Source organism: Haplochromis burtoni, unplaced genomic scaffold (genome assembly GCF_018398535.1).
Source record: "Haplochromis burtoni strain Fernald_Lab_line unplaced genomic scaffold, NCSU_Asbu1 Contig_255, whole genome shotgun sequence".
NCBI lineage: Eukaryota > Metazoa > Chordata > Actinopteri > Cichliformes > Cichlidae > Haplochromis > Haplochromis burtoni.
Genome location: NW_024582616.1, coordinates 264,334 through 283,599, shown reverse-complemented (window position 1 = coordinate 283,599; position 19,266 = coordinate 264,334). Strand labels below are relative to the sequence as shown.

At 39.6% G+C, this 19,266-nt stretch overlaps 1 protein-coding gene across 8 annotated transcripts in view; it reads left to right on the top strand.

Moving 5' to 3' along the window:
* LOC102301272 (chloride channel protein 2) overlaps positions 1-19,266 on the top strand; it is a 177,711-nt gene that overhangs the window by 128,727 nt on the left and 29,718 nt on the right. For all 8 annotated transcript variants that reach the window (XM_014338738.2, XM_042227328.1, XM_014338739.2 and 5 more), the window contains 6 exons: positions 463-532; positions 1,614-1,724; positions 6,201-6,414; positions 13,831-13,964; positions 17,261-17,454; positions 18,938-19,049. In XM_014338738.2, the coding sequence (XP_014194224.1) occupies positions 463-532; positions 1,614-1,724; positions 6,201-6,414; positions 13,831-13,964; positions 17,261-17,454; positions 18,938-19,049 (835 nt within the window). The remainder of the gene's footprint in view (positions 1-462; positions 533-1,613; positions 1,725-6,200; positions 6,415-13,830; positions 13,965-17,260; positions 17,455-18,937; positions 19,050-19,266) is intronic.

Sequence of the window (19,266 nt, the reverse complement as noted above, 5' to 3'; positions counted from 1 at the left end):
CAGACTTTCATTTCCATAAGTGAGTATGACAGCCTTTTAAAACTCATCTCTGTTCAACCATCTTCCTACATCTTCCTACACTTATACATTTGCACACACACACACACACACACAGACCTGACGATAATGCTCACACATTGTCAGTGATGACATTTCCGTTTTTGTTTCTTTCCTAATTAGCAGTCTCTCCGCTCGTCTGGTGCACCGTCGGCCAATCGGCAGAGTCCGCTCATTACCCAGGGGTTTATTTCAGGGTCTTTGTCAAATGGAGAGTGAAAGTGACAGCTCAATCTAACCTCAGCAATAAGCCTCGCATGGTTGCCTCCTCACTGCTGGTAGAGGGTTCAGCTTGGCTATCATCGAGGGGCACACCGGATGGTACTCTGAAGCTAATTGAAATGCCACCCTGTTCTTTCTTTTCATGTCTTTTCTTTCTTTATCTGCTTCTATTTTCCCTCTTAGTTCTGGATGTCTGCCTTGGCCATCACTATCCCAGTGCCCTCCGGAGCCTTCATGCCAGTATTTGTCATTGGTAAGAAGTAAATGACTACATGTGTTTGTGTGTGTAAAGGGACAGAAGAAACCCAACCCTAGGTTTAACCCTACTCTACAGGATTACGTTTGTGTAATTTAACATATTTACCAAAAAAATCAAACAAAAATAAATCCTTTGAAAGTCAGTCATGTTAACGTACTATAAATTACTATATATGTTTGCCACTAATTAAATACAAATAATGTTATTGTATTTAATTTGGGCATTTATTTGGCATTATTAGTATCTTTATTTAAGCAGGAAGTGAAACTTATGATACCAATCTAATTAGCATTCTAGACTGTCACTGGAACTGCTGCCATTGAATCTGCTATTCTAAGTCTAATTGCTACCCTGCTTTCCTGTCCAAACAAAAGATGCAACTATAACAATCATTTCAAATATCCAACTGTCAGTTGAGGAGAGAGGAGGCAATTGTCGCTGTAGGTATATGGTACATGGGATTAGGTGATGTCTTTTGACCTCATAACTTTATATCCTCCTGACATTTGACCAGGAACACCACATCCAATTCAGGGTGGTGGTGGAGCCTTAACCCAACTGTCATAGGGTGGGAGGCAGGGTACGCGCCGGACTGGTCACCAGCCTGTTGCAGTGCTAACACAGAGTCAGGCAACCAGCTTTCTTGTTCACCACCCATAAAGTACAGTACACGTGTACTGGTGTATAAGAAAGGCATATGTACAGTATTTTCAAAATGGTTGGGGGAAAAAAATCAATCATTTTTAAATACCCTGGTGTGGCTTAATACCAACGTTACAGTTTTCGTTTTTTTAATTGGTTAATTTCCATTTAGAGAAAGGTTTTTCAAATAAGGAGTGCTTGATGCTGTCGTTCACATGAGAACCAAAGCAGTGGTGTATTGCTCATATTTGGAAACAGCGAGAAAATCATAATCAAATACAGTTATTAAACTTTCACTATAAAACTTTTTAGCATACCCAAGATGTTTGTACTTTTTGACCTAAGGATTTATGTTTTAGTGGTTGGCTTTAGTGTATTGCACTTGCGAAATGGTCACAATGATTGTGTGTCTCTGTTTCCCTGTGTAATTCAGGGGCAGCCTTTGGTCGTCTGGTTGGAGAAAGCATGGCTGCCTGGTTCCCTGATGGCATTAACACAGATGGTACCATCTACCCCATAGTGCCAGGAGGCTATGCTGTTGTGGGTAAGTTAAAGACACACACCTTTCAGCTGTCTCTCACTCTCCATCCTAATCTACATATTTTTGCTGCAATAAAAGACGTTTGCTTCTACAATTCCTCTGTGATACAGCCTTTGCATTATAAACCTATATACACATTTTTCTTCTTGGCTTTCTGTGAAGGTCTTTCATCTTTGATGGCAAGAGAAATAAAAGTGAATGCACAGAAATATTTCCTGTAGCAGAATTGCTCAGTTTTTCAGCTCCAAGTTAAGGCTTTAAGTTGACACTGATTAAAGGTGACACGGAATATGAACAGACTCAAGTACTCCAGACAAAATCAAATTATATTTATAAGATCCCCAGACCAGTCATGACAAAGAAACTCCTGCAAAACAGTTTAGACACCAGCTGAAAAAAACAAAACAAATTTCTTCACAGTGGTGTTGTCAGATGTTCATATTCCACTAGAAAGTCTGGAAGTTGAATATCCAAGCTAATGTGCAATCCAGGAGTCCTGTTAAGAAGCAGACATTGTTTTGTTGCTTGGCAAAGGCATATTTTTGTTTTGTGTTGACTGAATAATGTACTTGAACAATATATATATGAATACAAAAAGTGTTAAAAGAATATAATTTAAGTGTTAAAAGAAACTGATAAGAAACTGTATTATTTCTCTGCATTTTAAGTCTGTCTGTATAGATTTCTGAGAAATGAACTACCAAACATGACACATTATCCCATGTTATAATTTATTAGACAAATGCTAGGCTGTTATTGAGCTGACCATAAACTCCTGTACACCATAGTCTTTGTTTTGAGAAAAATGTGAGGCTATGTGTTCGACAGCTAAGACTTGTTTCAAACTAGATTGGGCATCCACTGGACAGAGTCAAAGCTGAGACCTTAACCTGATTAAAATGCTGTTTGGGGACCTTAAGAGAGCTGTGCATACATGAATGCCCGCAAAGAAATAATATGACAGACTAATAGCCATGCAAAGAAGTAGTTATTGCTGCTACAGGTTGTTCTACAAGCTCCCGAACCATGAACAATGTGTAATATAAGGTTAGTGTTCATCTCAGGTTGTATTTGTACTTTTTTTTTTAAAGGTTGTATTTACTTAATTTTTAAACCTGCCAGAAACTCGATAATTTCATTACAATTTTTATTAGTTCCAATTTTTAAACAAGGATAAATAGAAAGCTAATGGTAAATATGACAGCTGTTGCTCATCAACTTTTACTCACACTGCACACCCCTGTTTGTACTAATACAGTCATTAAATCAACAATGCACTGCACTCATAGTGTCACAGCTTTGTTATTCAAATATCAAGGGAAGTTAAACACAAGGAGAGCAACTGAATTGTAAAAGTAATGTGATAGACAACAAGTTTGTTAGAATATGTGGAAAATTTTAATCAACAGCCATAATTTCCTACTACTAGTTTACTACCAATAATTACGCATATAACGTCCAAAAAATACCCCCTCTGGACAGTGATAATAATAAGCTAGTTAATGCAAATGATTATTTTAACTTATTAATAATGTCAAAATATTTATTTTCTTCTGTTTTTTTTAGTTTTCCTGTATGGTTTATTAAACAAATGTACCTTAAACAAACAATACTGAGATCTTTACTCTCTGGTGAACAAACCATGTAATAGAGACATTATGTTTAATGACTCAGAACTTCCCTATGGCATATCTTTACTTCTGTTTGTTGTTACTCATCAGAAGCCACAAACACTGCGACAAGCTAATGTCTGATGTATCAGTCTAGATGATTTATTTGTCTGGATACACAGACAAATAGTAAAATAAGTGATAATAACCAGCAAAGGGTAATGATTGTATACACTGGATAGTGAAGCTGTACCCAGTATTTCTTTAAAGAAATGGTTGCACTACATACATTATAGATTCTTCCTGAAGTTGTGTGTCTAATGAGGTGCAGCGTTGCTACAGTTGCTACTTGTTGACAGCCGTGCTGATTATGCCAGTGTTATGGGTTGGCGGTGGCTGTTTTTCTGGGGCTGATGTTGTTGTTGTTGTGCTGCACTATAGCTGATGAGTCACCCCTTTACAGACCTGACACTCTGATGAGCCTCTTTCATCTCGCAGCGGAGCTTGCTTTAAGGAATAAGTGTTGGGATGGGCAGAGGGAGCAGCAGCATTTATCTGAGGGGCATACATGGGCTTAATTAAGTTAGGAGAAAGAACAATGAAACCTGTCTTTGTAGACTCTCTTACTCACCATCTGTTTCTCTTTTTATTTTAATGCTTTCATTCTCTGGTATTTTTCCCCCTGGTGTTCATCTCATTCTTTGGATTGGTCTCATCCATTTTCTCTGTTAGGATAAACACTCACTTTGCCCATGCTGCTCTTTCTGCTTTGATGTGGCTAGAGTATTCCTCTTTTAACTACTCTGTATTTATTTTTTTAAATAGATTTGCAAATGTAACGTTTCCTTTTATATTGAATTATTCAAAATAGTTGATTTTTGCTTTATGGAAATAGGGGAGAAGGCTGTGGGGGGGATAAATGTGTATTTAGTTGCTTGAACTGAGTCAATATGGATGAGATAGTGTTCAATTATATTCATTTTTATTTATATAGCGCCAAATCACAGCAACAGTTTCCTCAAGGTGCTTTATATTGTAAGGTAGACCCTACAATAATACATACAGAGGAAAACCCGACAATCATTTGACCCCCTATGAGCAAGCACTTTGGCGACAGTGGGAAGGAAAAACTCCCTTTTAACAGGAAGAAACCTCCGGCAGAACCAGGCTCAGGGAGGGGCGGCCATCTGCCACGACCAGTTGGGGTCGTGGAGCCAGAGATGTATGATTCAGTGGAAAGAGGTCTGTTAACAAATAGTGAGTGAGAAAGTTGACTGAAAAAGAAATACTCAATGCATCATGGGAATCCCCCAGCAGCGTACACCTATTGTAGCATAACTAAGGAAGGATTCAGGGTCACCAGATCCAAACTATATGCTTTAGCAAAAAGCAAAGTTTTAAGCCTAATCTTGAAAGTAGAGATAGTGTCTGTCTCCTGAATCCAAACTGGAAGCTGGTTCCACAGAAGAGGGGCCTGAAAACTGAAGACTCTGCCTCCCATACTACTAAATACTAGAGGAACAACAAGTAAGCCTGCAGTGTGAGAGCAAAGTGCTCTGTTGTTTTGTTGTTTAAGACTCTTCGAGTGAATTAACTTCCAAATCTGAAGTTTGATTTTGTAGATTAGATTATAAATGTGTTCTATACAATGTACAGCTTCTTGTAGACAATGTAAATAATCTATCCCACTGTGCACGCTACAACACTAAGGTAAAATTATTATAATTTTGTTTAAATGCTGTTAATGATTTAAGTTCATTCAATTCCCCTGTCAAGCTTGGATTCATGTGTAGTGCTAGAGCACATCTTGTACACCTGCTGCATTTGGACTGTTTTGTAGGAATATCGATTTAAACACTTGGAGGTGGACATTTGAAGTTTAATTATGTACCTTCAAGTTTGCCGAGCACAAATATCAAAGGTTTTTTTTCCTAAAATGACCAAAACTTCAAAACGAAGATTACTGTCACAGTAATAAAAACCAGTTCTCTGGCTATGACCACTAAAAAATCAGCAGAACTGCCAAGTCAAAACTGGATTGAAATGTAGTAACAACGACCGTAGCAGTGTATGGTTAAATATAGCGTGCTAATTTAAATCAAGTACAGTTTTTAGGTCTTTATAGGCTCAGTAGAAACAGTTTCTGATTGTACCAAGGGAAGTAAAGCCTAAAATTACCACTTTTTATACATGTTTTTATAAGATGTTATATCACAGCTAACGGCAACAACCAATAATAGTGTAATATGGACATGTAGTAGTTGAAGTAAAGAGTCTTGGAAGGTTGGTTATAAAACATCCGAAAGCACTGCTCTAATTCGCACAAGTTACAGATCATGTTCCAAAACAAGTAATTCGCCATTGTTAGCTTTTCTATTGTATCGTTTGAAAGACTTCAGATTATGTATTTTCATTTTGGGATTAGCTAATTTTACTTCCTGTAGTTTTGGGGGGAACGCAGACAGTAATGAAGTCACTGATGATGGATCAATATGGTAAAGAAACCAAGTGCAAGAAAAAGGTTTTTTTTTTCTTTTAACATCTTCAAAAGACCTTTGAAGAACTGAGACTCAGAAAGCGAAATGTGTAAGTTAGAAATTTTAGCAGCTTGTCAGAATCTTGAGTCTCTGGCATTAATCAACAGTTCTCCTTGTCATATGCCTGGGGACAGTAAGATAGTATTTTATTGCTCTTTGAAATCATATTAGTATTGACCCATCTGTTTTTGGAGGGGGGCTTTGAATGCCACCCAAAGGACCCCTTTCTAAAGCCCCAAATCTCACCTTACAAGCAAACGTCTAACCAGTTATTTCTACACTTTCTCTCTCTGGTCCTCTACTAACCCCACTGTCCTCTCCCAAACCCAAAGGTGCTGCAGCCTTGTCGGGAGCAGTCACCCACACGGTTTCTACTGCAGTCATCGTGTTTGAGCTGACTGGCCAGATCTCCCACATCCTGCCGGTAATGATAGCAGTGATCTTAGCCAATGCCGTGGCCCAGTCCCTGCAGCCCTCCCTCTACGACTCCATCATCAGGATCAAGAAGCTTCCCTACCTCCCAGAGCTGGGCTGGGGTCATCACGAGTATGTATATTCTAGAGAAACACCAGCACACAACAAGACAAATTACAAATAAGTTTTAATTTTGTAAATACCATTATGCAGAATGTTAACTACTAAACCAACAGCTAATAAGAATTCAAAAAATAATGGTAAAGGTTTATAGTATGTGCAAAAGGTTAAAGGTCATATAATATCTATGCATCAAATTGTTAAGAAATCTAATTTAACAGTATGCTTCAAAGAAAGGAATAAATTAGGGTTTTGGGAAATGCATTTATTGATTTTGTTAATGATTTTGAAAAGCTCAGTAGCATAGGTTGTAAATGAAAAACCACTATGACGACCAGTGTGTCAGCTTTAGCATAGTGTGCGATTAAACAAGTACAACATGAAAATTACTCAGCATTAGAAGTGTTACTAGGCTAATTTTTGGTACCTAGGACAGCTCGAGGCCAGCTATAATTTTATTAGCCCACAGACAAAATGATTTTAAAATGTTAGCATGATAAAGTTGTCAGTGGGCCCAATAAAACTTTATGTCATCTCAAAAAAAGAATGCGCACATTAATTGGTGGGAGCTGAATTAGAAGATTTATTACTTTGTTATATTTATCTGGTAAATATAAAGGCACCCCTATTATGCTGTTAGCGTAACTTATTATTATGTGAAGTTAAGCATTGCAAATCATAACATGGGAATTTATAAACTTCAGAGGTTGTATGAGAGGGATTTTGCTACCTTGGGGCAGAGTCAGACTCACTGTACCGACATTAGTCCACAGACAGCATGCTAACATTTAGCTTTCAAGTTTTTGGCATGATCACGTTGGCATGATAGCAGTTAAAATACTTTTTGCAGATATTAGAGTGTTAGTCTGAATCCACCGCATTGTCGGAGAAATGATATATATAGTCCCTTTTTAGGTAACTTTCATATAAGCAGCATTAGCAGCATTATGTACAGCATATTATTATATAGTGGCATTATTCTTGCTGGACATTTGACTACTCTTCTTGGTAGAATTAGCAGAGTTCATGCCGGAAGCTTAATGTCACCCTCTTTTATCGATTCGAAAAACCAGTTTTAATGTGTTTGGGAAAATTGTGTTGTTGGAACACCCAGTAGTGTCAATTTTTCAGCTAAAAACCGCTCCAGAGAAAACAGCAAAACAGCTCCAGAGAGTTATGCTACCACTACCACCATGCTTTATAGTTCCTACACAGTTAGTGTTCATTTTTTATTGCTCTAAACATACCTTTTCCTTACATTTCTGGTAACTATTTGTGCCAAGTTAAAAAAAAAAAAAAATCTCTAAAAGGCATCTGGCTTGTGCATGTGAACAGATGTAAAGGTGTCTATTTTGGAGCATTGCCTTCTTTCTTGGTCTGCACCCTCTTAGTCCATGGTGATATTAAACTTGATTCACGGTTGACAGTGATGCAGATGTTCCAGCAGTTTGTAGTTCATGGCAGGTTTACGCCTAGGTGGTTCCTGGGTTATTCCTGAACAATTTCCTCTCTGAGGGTGACAGCGTGAGTCTTCTTCCAGACATAGGCAATGTAGTGACACATCTGAATAGCTTGCATTTACACAGTTGGTAAAACTGATGATCTCAGAACCTCAGATGTGGGTCCAAGAAACCTTTCTAAGGTGAGAAAGAGACTTCAGCTTTTGCATTGTTCTGATTGGTCAGTCCAATGAGTGTTTTCAAAGAAATCCTTTTTAAGCTGGCAAAGGGAAACTGCTAGTTGTAGAGAAATTTCAACCACAACTGTAGATTCTTTAATGGCGCTGATAAGTTTATGGTGGCACTCAGTGACTGATGATCAACCATGGAAGTTATTTCGCAGGGCAGCCTTTATTAGATGTTGCAATAAAGTTAGGATTTGTGGATAAAGATAGCAGGATAATGACACTGTAGCAAAGAGTGGCTTGTGTGGAGTCAAACTGGAGGCTCAGCAGGGAATTTTGTCCTATGTGGCATGCTGTTTAACTATGAATGAAGCGTTGAGACATTTCATTCTGCTGATTACATCAGCCTAACATACTATGGCTAAACTGTATGAAATATACTGACTGTATGAATACATTTGTGTTTAGTTGCTCACTAAATAACTGAATACACTTGCTTCAGCATTAGTCTGCAGTGTTTTTTAATGGCTTTGACTGTTGCCTTTAATTTGGGTGTTTAAACTCAATCATAGCACTACAGTAAAATCTGTTGCACAAAAATACAAGTGTGGCTGGAGGAACCTGGCTTGGTACATGGTTTTTAATGGACTTCACATTTAATAATAATGCCAAAGACACAATGCTGAATAGGATTACCCACTGCCTGGTGTCATCAGAGCTCTGTGATTCCATATAAAAGCGCTGTTGGTGTAATTGTTTGGAACTGATGTTATAAATGCTGCCAAATCATTAGGTGAACATAATAGTTTAATTTTGATGCGGCATTCACAAATTGAAAGCAATGAGGAAAAGTTTTCTTTGGTCCTCTGCTTGTTCATTATTTTCTGAAGCTGTTCACTGTAGAGTTACATTTATGTGTGTTGCTTGAGTCCTTCACTTCACAGCATAGGGCTGTGCGATATGACCAAAATCTCATATCCCGATATAAGAATTCTATCGTTATTCTATCGATATAAATCACAAAAATGTAACATTTTCTGTAAATTCTGTGAATCTCGGGCAGCTCGTCTTGCGGGAAGTGTTTCCAGCTGCGCGTCATGTAGCTGGAGTCGAGTGTTTTAACCGATGCATGAAACGATACATTTTTAGACATAGGTTGTATCGGCTGCTGTTTTCTTTGTGAGTATTTATTATACATTGTGCTGCGGGGAAAAGCCTGTTCTAACGTTTGAGTCTAAGGTTTATTTTTTAGCACCTGGCGGCTCTTTTTTTAAATTCTCATCCGTAAATAATCTGCTCTTTCACGTGATTCAGTTTATTTTGAAAAGTCTCAACAGGATCTTGAGCTTTATTGTGAAAGGTTTATGTGGAACATAAACAAGCGGACACGCAATGCTGTTACTGTCGTTGTTGCTAACCACAATGCATAAAAACAGCTGTTTGTCCGTCTGTAGTGTGGTTATATAAAATATAAGAGAAAGAGAGAAGTTTAAGAAATTAATATAGCCGCTGCAGTGACCATCAAAATGATGAAAAAATATTGCCGTAAACAGTTTATTTTGCGACACCACGAAACAAACGATAGCGTAAAAAGATAGACGTTTTTATATCGTCATCCGATATATATCGTTATATCGAACAGCCCTATGCCAGCACCTCAGTTGACCCTCGCTGTCCATCTCTTCGTTATCTATTCCCCTCTCACTCTATCTGCTCTGTCCTCCTCTGTCTCTTCTTATTATCTGCTGTGACCTTGTGGCCTCTCAATCACACTCTCACTATCTTGTCTTGTCCGTGTATGCATGTGTATGTCAGGGAGAGTAAGAAACTGCAATGTGAGCTGTGTTTTCACCAAGTAGTTGTTGTCTAGTTTGTAGGTTCCTCTTATTTCTGATTATATAATGCTATTTGTGGCTACCTCACCCATAGCAGGGAAGACATGCCACATGAAAAACCTTGGGGAGGCTGTTTAGCACTGCTGTTCGGTGTAGGTTGGAATATTATTCTCACTTATATTTGTAAAGTTTTGTAAACCAGCTAATCTTCTCTCACACAAACTGAATCTTCTCGTTGGAAACACTTTGGTCAAAAAATAAAACCTTTTTTTTTTCAGTGGCCTGTCTAAAAGATTTTTCCAGTGTGGCACCTTTTTCATCTAACCTCATTACTGCCAGCTGTTGCAGTTCAAATTAGCTGCATAAAGCATAGGTAGCCTTTATCTCAATATATCCTAGTGGTCATTGTGATATTACAAGAAGCCTAAAAAGAATTTTCCCATGAATTCACATAACGCAACTTTCTACAATAATATTGTATGAATCCTGTAATGCCTAAATAAGATCCAAGTTGTCCATGCATGTACCAATAGGCATAACGATAAGGGCCAAACTGTGATGGCTGGACAGCTGGGTCAGAGCATCTCCAAAACTGCAGCTCTTGTGGCATGTTTCCAGTCTGCAGTGGTCAGTATCTATAAAAAGTGGTCCAAGAAGGAACAGTGATGAACCAGTGACAGGGTCATGTGTGCCCAAGGCTTTTTGCCACAAAGCAAAATTGTTCAGTTTGAGGAGCATACCAATGAGTTTGAGGTGTTGACTTGGCTTCCAAATTCCCCAGATCTCAGTCTGTGGGATGTGCTGGACGAACAAGTCTGATCCACAGAGGCTTCACCTCACAACTTACGGCTTAGAGGATCTGTTGCTAACATGTTGGCAGATAGCACAGCACACCTTCAGGGGTCTAGTGGAGCCTATGCCTCGACAGTACAGGCTCTTTTACCAGGATAAGGGGGACCAACACTATATAAGGCAGGTGGCTGTGTGTGTGGATCTTAATGATAACGTTTGCAAATGTTTAAAATCACACATGCATAGAGTGTGTGTGTGTGTGTGTGTGTGTGGATATGAGCCTGGGCATATTGAAAATAAGTCATGACACAACCATCTGTCATTTTCTGTATATAACAACACGTTGCCAGTATTGTGAATCCATATGATATGTATAATGTGTTTGTTTGTGTGTAAACACTGAGCACGTACACAAACTCTTGGAATCATCTATCTTCAATAACACATAGGCCTCCATGAACTTGACTCGTTATGCAGAAAGCTCTTACCTACCTCCTCCTTCATTTACTCTATTTTCTTTGGTGCCTCTCTCCTCACTCTCTCTCACACACCACTTTCCATCAGCAGGCCTGTGTGTGTGCGTGTGTCTGCAGCATACGCAAGTGGAGGTGGAGGCGGACCTGTAGGTGAGACACTGTAGGTAGGTAGTGTGGCCCGCTCCAAGTAGAACGTGTTTTTCACTCTAACTGGAAATTATCCATCTCACACCCACGCAACCATCCACCCACACACACACACTCACAAATCCAGGAACACTTGTGTAATGCCTGCCGTGCAGTGCACGCGTATGATAGCATGTACATTTGCTCATACTCCCACACAGGCATGGACAGAATTTGATTTTTTTTTCAATACTTTGCTCCCGCACAACTCTTACAGATATGAGTGCAGATACAAGCAGACATGTTGAGATGGACACAAATACAAAGATCTTATATATGATCCGCTGCGGATATGAAACCTTTTCCTGTGCCTTCCGTTCTTCAACACTGGAGTGGTATTTGAAAGAAAGTGTGGCGACTGTTACATAACATCACTTTCCATGTGTTTGTCTTTTGTTTATTCTGTCACTTTGCTTTTCCTAGTCATTTCATAATGGCCAGTTCTGATTGATTGAATAGTCTATAGTCCGCTGTTATCTCTATTTTTCTGACAATAATTGGAGCTCCGGCAGATGATCATTACAGCCCTTTAGTTATTAGTTTTCACCGCTTGTCCTGAATGTCTGCACCCTCTTCACTCAAGCATGTAGAAACCTAACAGCCAAACCTTCCCTCCATTCTGCCCTGAGCAATGTGGATGATCTATGAAGCCTGGGTTTATAACCCTATAAGCTTGTTTCTCTTGGCTTAAACATATAGGTTGATGCTCACTTCGATATAAGTCAGACTGATCAGTATCTTCCTGCCCAGTCTTTGCAGGGGAGGAAGGTCCAATTAAGAAGAAACCAATCACATTTCATCAACTGCCTTTGATATCTCAAGGGAAATTAGTCTTGGCAGTGGTTGTGGCCAGTTCAGAGGCATGCATTACATTATTCCCTCAGATCCACTATCAAATTAAAAGAGGCTGCTATTGCACCAGAAAGGATCTTTTTGCTAACCCTTTTTTTTTTTTTTTAATTTTCTGCTTTCCATTGCAGACTAATAGAGCACTGTAACGATTCAGTTCCTTCCAATGGTTTTTTTTCTCTTAATGATAACATTAGGTATGTAGAGAAGCAGGAAAATCTTTAGTGGTGCCCAAAATATGCTGAATTTCATTAACATTTCATGGTCTCTGATCATGGTTTGATTTACAAGATGTCTAAAAGTGGTGAGTTATTGATAACAAAGATAAAGACCTTCTATTACTTTCATTTAGATTACAAAACTGCATGTTTTTTTTCTAATTGTCCTCTTGTTATATAGCTATAGGGTTATGGTTTTGGCAAGCTTTGTAAAAGGGTGGGAATAAATCTAACAGGCACATGCCTGCTGAGGGTACATAAAATCAAAAAGTTATATTTCAATTATTAATTTCTTTCTAGGAGTCTACTTTCCTCACTATAAGGATTTTTCTTTGGGACCATTTTTTTCTGAAACTAAATTCCAAAGTGCTTCCGATGAAAAATGAAAGCTGGTGCCACTAATGTCATTTTTCAGTGCTGTGAGGCACACAAACAAGATTTAGTTCACCTCCATTGTGTACAGTGGAAGTAAATACCTCAAAACCTAGACAAATAAATCCAACACTGTCTGAATTTAGATACTGAGTCAATCATTTCCTGGAATTACAGTAATATTGGACAGTTTTTCAGCCTCGAGATTTATGTCCAGTGGCATTAAAAAAAATACTGGTTCTAGAAGAACTCCCTTCCTGTTTTCATGTTCTTGTCTAATATGGTTGAGATACTACTCTTTACAGTGTAGGTTAAGTGACCCTCGAATACTGTTTGTAAAGTGGAATTAGGCTTTGATACAACACCTCAAGAGAGTCAATAGAAAATCTTTCTGCAGAACTGTGTTGTTGCCATTCATTTCCCTAAGAGGGATGTTGGACTAACTTCATGCATTGTGTGTATTAAAGAGGAGCTGGCAGACAATGGTCATCAATTTACCTTTGTATTTAAAGCGAGGTCAGTGTATTGACTTGTCACCACAGAAGGAGCCTGCATCCTGGCACGGCTGCGGAGGCTTGGCAGCAAAAACCACTGAGTGACTGCGGTCATGTTTGCAGGTTTTGGCAGGCTCAGGCTTTCTCAGGGAGAGAAATGCGAGTGCTTCTGACTGGTGTACTGGGGCGTACGATTATGCTGAGGCAAGAGCTGCTCGCGAAATGTCACCCACTTTCCAATACTGTACGCAGAGCACCAGCATCCGGATGACGTGTCGACAGAGTAAGGTGTTATTGGATTGACCGGTCAGCTGAAAGAAGGATGTGCTGTCAAAGCCGTACAGTATGTGGGGGGAAGTGTTTATAGATCCATGCACTAATCAAGCTTCAGTTGACAGCTCATCAGAGGAAAAAGTGCATGACAGTCACACAAAATTTTTACAAGTCAGCGACGAAAGGGCTATTCAGAGGAATGTTTAAAAAAATTAAAAATAAATTCTCGCATCCATCTGTCTTATTCTCACTTTTTTTTCTCATCTTTATGACCACTTGATAAATGTCTCTCCTCTTTTCTCATTTCAGGAAGTACAATATTCGTGTAGAGGACATTATGGTACGCGACGTGCGGTACATCACACTCAACTGCTGCTACAGAGACCTGCATAACGTGCTGCTGACGGGCCAGCTCAAAACGCTCGCACTCGTGGAATCAGCTGGTACACACAAACACACGTGCACCATCGTAGAGATCAGTATAAAGTCTGAGTAACACATTTAGAAGTTTAGTTTCACGTTATTCCACTTGTTGATACACAAACAGGTTTCATTGCAATACATACACTTATTTCCAATGACACACATGTCCAGATATTTTTTCTATAAGAAACCACATGACTGTATTTATCTGTGTCTACAGCACAAATAGAGACAAATTTTAAAAATGTGTGCATGTCTAATAATTAACTTCAAAGGTTTGTCTAAAAACTGAAATTTCGAACCACCAGGGGTCAATATGGAGCCTATTGAAAATCACCAATGTGTAAAATTGGTTACTATTAGCCCCGTTGTGCCATTTGAATATTATTTCATACATTTTCTACAAAGTCGGCATCATTAATGCTTTGAATCAGTAAAACCTTGTTATTGCGTTGCATTTTATGATGAAATCTGCCCTCGTTTACCACTGCTGAACACAACTTTTAATTAAATTAATTGTTGATTGATTGCAAAGTTACCCCCTAGATGTTCTTAGCCACTTTCTCTGATATGAAGAAAGTCAGAGCTCCAGCACTTTGAGATTTCTGAGAACACTTTTGGCATAACTGCATCCCTCTTTTGACTTCAGAGCCACTGCATGGCTGCATAGCTCTGCTGATGTGTGGTTCAAAAATAACAACCCTGAAGTCAGTAACCAGTAGTCAGTAAAAACCTCTTGAGATTGTTTGCCTTCCACCATCTACTTTCCTTTCTTGTGAGTATGTTATCTTGCGGGTGCATTCGAGGTGTGTCTGGCTATTTTATTTTAAGTGTGTGCACTTTGCACACAAATTAGTAGGTGGCCTGGATTCAAATTTCTGATGGGCCAAAATCGAGTTTGAAACGCGTAACTTAATGTGTCAGAATGCACTGGTTTATATATTTATGACACAGCTCTGTGCTGTAGTCTTTGTTATAACAAAACAGAATAAACTTTATTTGTCACTTCTGAGTTTCTGCTCAATTTCGAATGAAATCAAAGGCTGAGCTCAACACAAACTGAACACACAGCTCCCACTTCCACTGACATCTGTGCTTGTTAGCATACAGTGTGCACAGTCTGTAAACTGGTTTCGTTTGGCAAATCAAATTAGTCTTTCAAAAGATGGTTGTAAACATACACGGCAGACCCAGTGGCATTTTGATACTTTTTATTAATGCTTTGACGGTTGCTGTCCACAATACTCACAGAGCTGCAGCTCTCCCGCTGCCCGCTCAACATTATCACAACAACAACGCCAACCACAGGACCCAGTACAATATTTAATTCAGCGGGGTGTGATTGCGGATGCCGTGCAGGTGCGTCCACCTCCTCTGCAAGGCACCGCAGGCCACGCCCCGCCACAATGGTCAAATTGGGCAAATCACTGGCCTTAAATGGGCATTGAAACTGCACTAATATTTCCCAGTGGCCCAGATTACTGTGTATAATTGAAATGTTGCCACTCATACTGTAGTATGAGTGACTACAAACCCACAGAGAAATGTTGTATAACCCAACACTCTGTTTTAATTGGTTGTATTAATCTCAATTATCTTTAGCTCATTATACTTGTTGTCTTGTACATAACTCCATTCTCATTCTTGTTTCCAGCTGCAGCAGGTTGCTGCTGTCAGCAAAATAGCTCTGACATGCCCACTGCATAGCACAAAGCTGCATAATTCTCTCAGTTTGACACATCCTATATAAAAGATGAATGTTCTGGCTCTGAAAAGGTTCTTTTCACCTACATTGTTGTCAGTGATCAGGGACTACCATCAAAGCAAACAGGGTCTGAGTCATTCAGTGAGAAGTGCCATGCATGGGTCCCCTGATATTTAAAAAGAATATAAAGATTTGTTGTTATTCATGACTAAAGACCCTACTTTAAGAGTACTAAGCATTCATTTAAATCAAATAAGAAAACAAATAACAAAATTTCAATCCATCCATTTTCTGCCTAAGCAGAGAAAAGCCCAACTGTATCCCAGACCACCTCCTCTAGATCACTGAGGTGTTCAAGGCGAGACATAATCACCATTTCTCACATTCATCTGTGTCACAGTCAGTATGCGTTGTGTATGCCTCTGTCCTCATGAAAGGACTTTAAGATTTAAAAAAAAGACCAATTTTTTGATTAATGTCTATCCATAATTGTCACTTTTCACCCAGACATCACACAACATTTATGTACCAGAATGCTTTACTGTCCTTTTAAGTGACATCTACAGTGGCACTGAGAGGGCAAATGCACTGCAACTTCAGAAAATACCAGTAAATAGAAAGGCGATGCAAAAGTGCACAAAATGCAACAGAAGTTGACTAAACCCCAATGTAAACAGAGAAAATACCTCAATAGCTTAAAAAAAACCCAAACAATGTACATTTGTGAAAGGCTGTGTTTGTTTTGCTCAAAGATTTTCAGATTTTAAGGGCGCAATCCTTACAGTTCCCATGCAGAGTGACCCATTCTGGGTCCTTTACATAACCTAAATTTCCAGTGACGTTTCCAGCAGATATTTAAAGTGAATAGCAACAGTTAATTGTTGACTGCCAGCTTCTGTGTGCCCAAAACTGTCCCTTTTAATGTGTTACAACAAAGAGAGAGAGAGAAAAAAGTGTAAACTTCCAAGCACCCACCAGTGTGAAAGTGATATAAGAAACACAACAGTTATTACAGTAGTAAATCCTGTGTGAGAACAGTGTGCTAATCACCCCATCTGATGTGCTATTCATGTCATTGTTTCATGCTGCTGCTGATGTTGTTGTAAGCGCACTAAAAACAAATTCCAGCGCCCTTGGTGATGTGCTCATTAGTTTAATTGATTGATTGACAAACCTGCCTGGGTGCAGGCTGCTGATCGCGCCGGCCGCCTCGCTGAAGTGCAGATTTGGTATTCCGAGCGCTGTTTCAATTATGCAGTCGTGCAGGAACAATTAGCTTCGGCATTTAAGCAAATACATAATCAGCACGTACTGTCACAAAGGCAATTACTTAAAGCAAGTAAGCGGCCACCCACACGCACACTCACTCGCACACATACACACACTACTTAATACACATCCACTGCATTCTTTGCTTTTGTTATGTAACTCAGCTGAGCTCTCTGCAGTGCTGCGACATGTGTTTGGAATTGGCTGCAGTTAGCTCGCCCTTTGTCCCTGAAACAAGTTTACATTATCTTCACTTTTCTCGCCTCTGCAAACTTGCTCCTCCACTCTTTTTTTTGTCTTCTTCTTACCTCTCCCTCTTCCTCTTGTGCCTCCTTCTCTCAGAGTCAATGATCCTGCTGGGTTCCATCGAGCGTGCCCAGCTCCAGTCGCTGCTCTCACAGCAGCTCGGCCGTGCCAGGCGGCTGCAGTACATCAGGGAACGAGCCGTCGAGGAGAAAAAACGCCTATCCATCGTGTTGGACCCAGCCAGCGACGACAACGGCAGCCAGCGCACCAGCCAGGAAGTCCGCTTCCAGGTGAGAGGTTGCTGGATCACAGAGGTCTAGCGTTTTCACCTACACCTCTGTGAAAGAATCTCAGCACAGGTTTTAAACGAAAGTAACAAATTCAGCATTTTTATTTCTTCTACCTGAACTTAGGTTATTGATGTCTGAGAAAAGACAAACCTGCAGTGTCTGCTTACTAGATTATCTGCATGTGCAATGTGAGCCAGAGCCCCCAGCTGCCAGGCCTCTATAACACACTCGGTTCAGGAGACAGAGACCATGCCTGTTATATCTGTAATATTAAAATTTTCCTTTTTGATATCAGGTGTCAGATCAGGTGGCTTTGACCCCTCCCATAGTTATGCTGCTGAGAGATTCCCCATGATGCACTGAGCATGTCTCCTCTGTGTAACTACATTGCATTTCACTAACTTTGTATCATCTCTTCTTGTGGAGTTTGTGCTTCTTCCTCTCTGTCAGATGTCTCTGACCCTTCACTGTGCATGTTTGATCTTTTGATCTGACCTGACCATGTTTATTGTTCACTTGTTTTTATTGCTTATTGTTTATTTTTCTCACTGCTCATTATTTTTCTCTTCCTTCACCCCAACTGATGGAAAACCCTGAGCCTGGAGGTTTCTTCCTGTTAGATTGGAGTTACTTTCCCCTCTCCATTGCCAGTGCTTGTTCCAATGGTTTCTATCAGTATTGCAAGGTCTTGAATTGAATGAATGTGTGAGGTTATCTGTGTTTTGATTTTGATTTTTTTAAAGAAAGAAATGGAAATGGGCAGCCAGGTAAAAGATAGATGTCCACATTGGTTGGAGGTACTGCACTGCAGTGCTTAAACTTGAGATTTATCTCCTTTTCCCCATCTTTTATCAGTTTGCACTGAGTGGCAGAGCAGAACGCCCTCAGGCATGGATGTGGAAGCAGGAACAAGGAGTGTGTTTTGTGCACAATGCTCATTTCAGTCTCTTCTTTTCTTTGACTTTGTGCCTTCTTACCACTCTTTGTTACTGCCTGTATTTGTAGTAAAGGCAAATAGTTACATTGATGATTTTAAATTTGCTATAACATCAGTCATGCAAAGCTATGGCTGTGGAAGACTAAAGATATGAAGCGGGAATTGAACATAATGGGTCCCCTTTATATTTAAGAAAATAATATATACAGTGTAGAAAAGCATGCAGCCATGCTACTGCCCAGAAACTCTGGGTAATTCAGGGTATTTAAAAATAGGCAGGTTCACATAGTTTCCCATCTACAGTAGGGTATACAAGTACCCTACCTTTTCTTTTTCCATAAAACTAACCAATATTGTTTTTACCAAATAAAAACATTTTTAGGTCATGGAAATTGCAATTCTCTATTGAGTGTGGAAAAATAACAGAGATGCTGATCTCTTAAGCAGGATTGGACCTTTTTAATGCATTTTCTTATCTGTGTGTGTGTGTGTGTGTGTGTGTGTGTGTGTGTGTGTGTGTGTGTGTGTGTGTGTGTGTGCGCACAGATCTCAACTGAGGAGTCGTCCTTCAGTCCCACTCGTCCAGTACCTCATAAGCCCCTCAAACCTGCTCTGAAAAGACCCTCTGTGGTGGAGCGACCCACCGAGCTTCCCACCAGTAAGAACTGCACTTGCGTACACAAACACACGCAAAAGCAGGAAATCCAAAAGAATCAAGAATAGAAAAATGTTATATCTCTGGAAGAAACGTGAGCGATTCTGTCTTTGTCTCTAAACTCACAAAATGCTAATAACAGCACTCAGTCTCTGGTCCTCACATGATTAATAAGCTCTTGCAGCTGTCTTCATCTCTAACTGTTTGTCTGCTTCGCCAC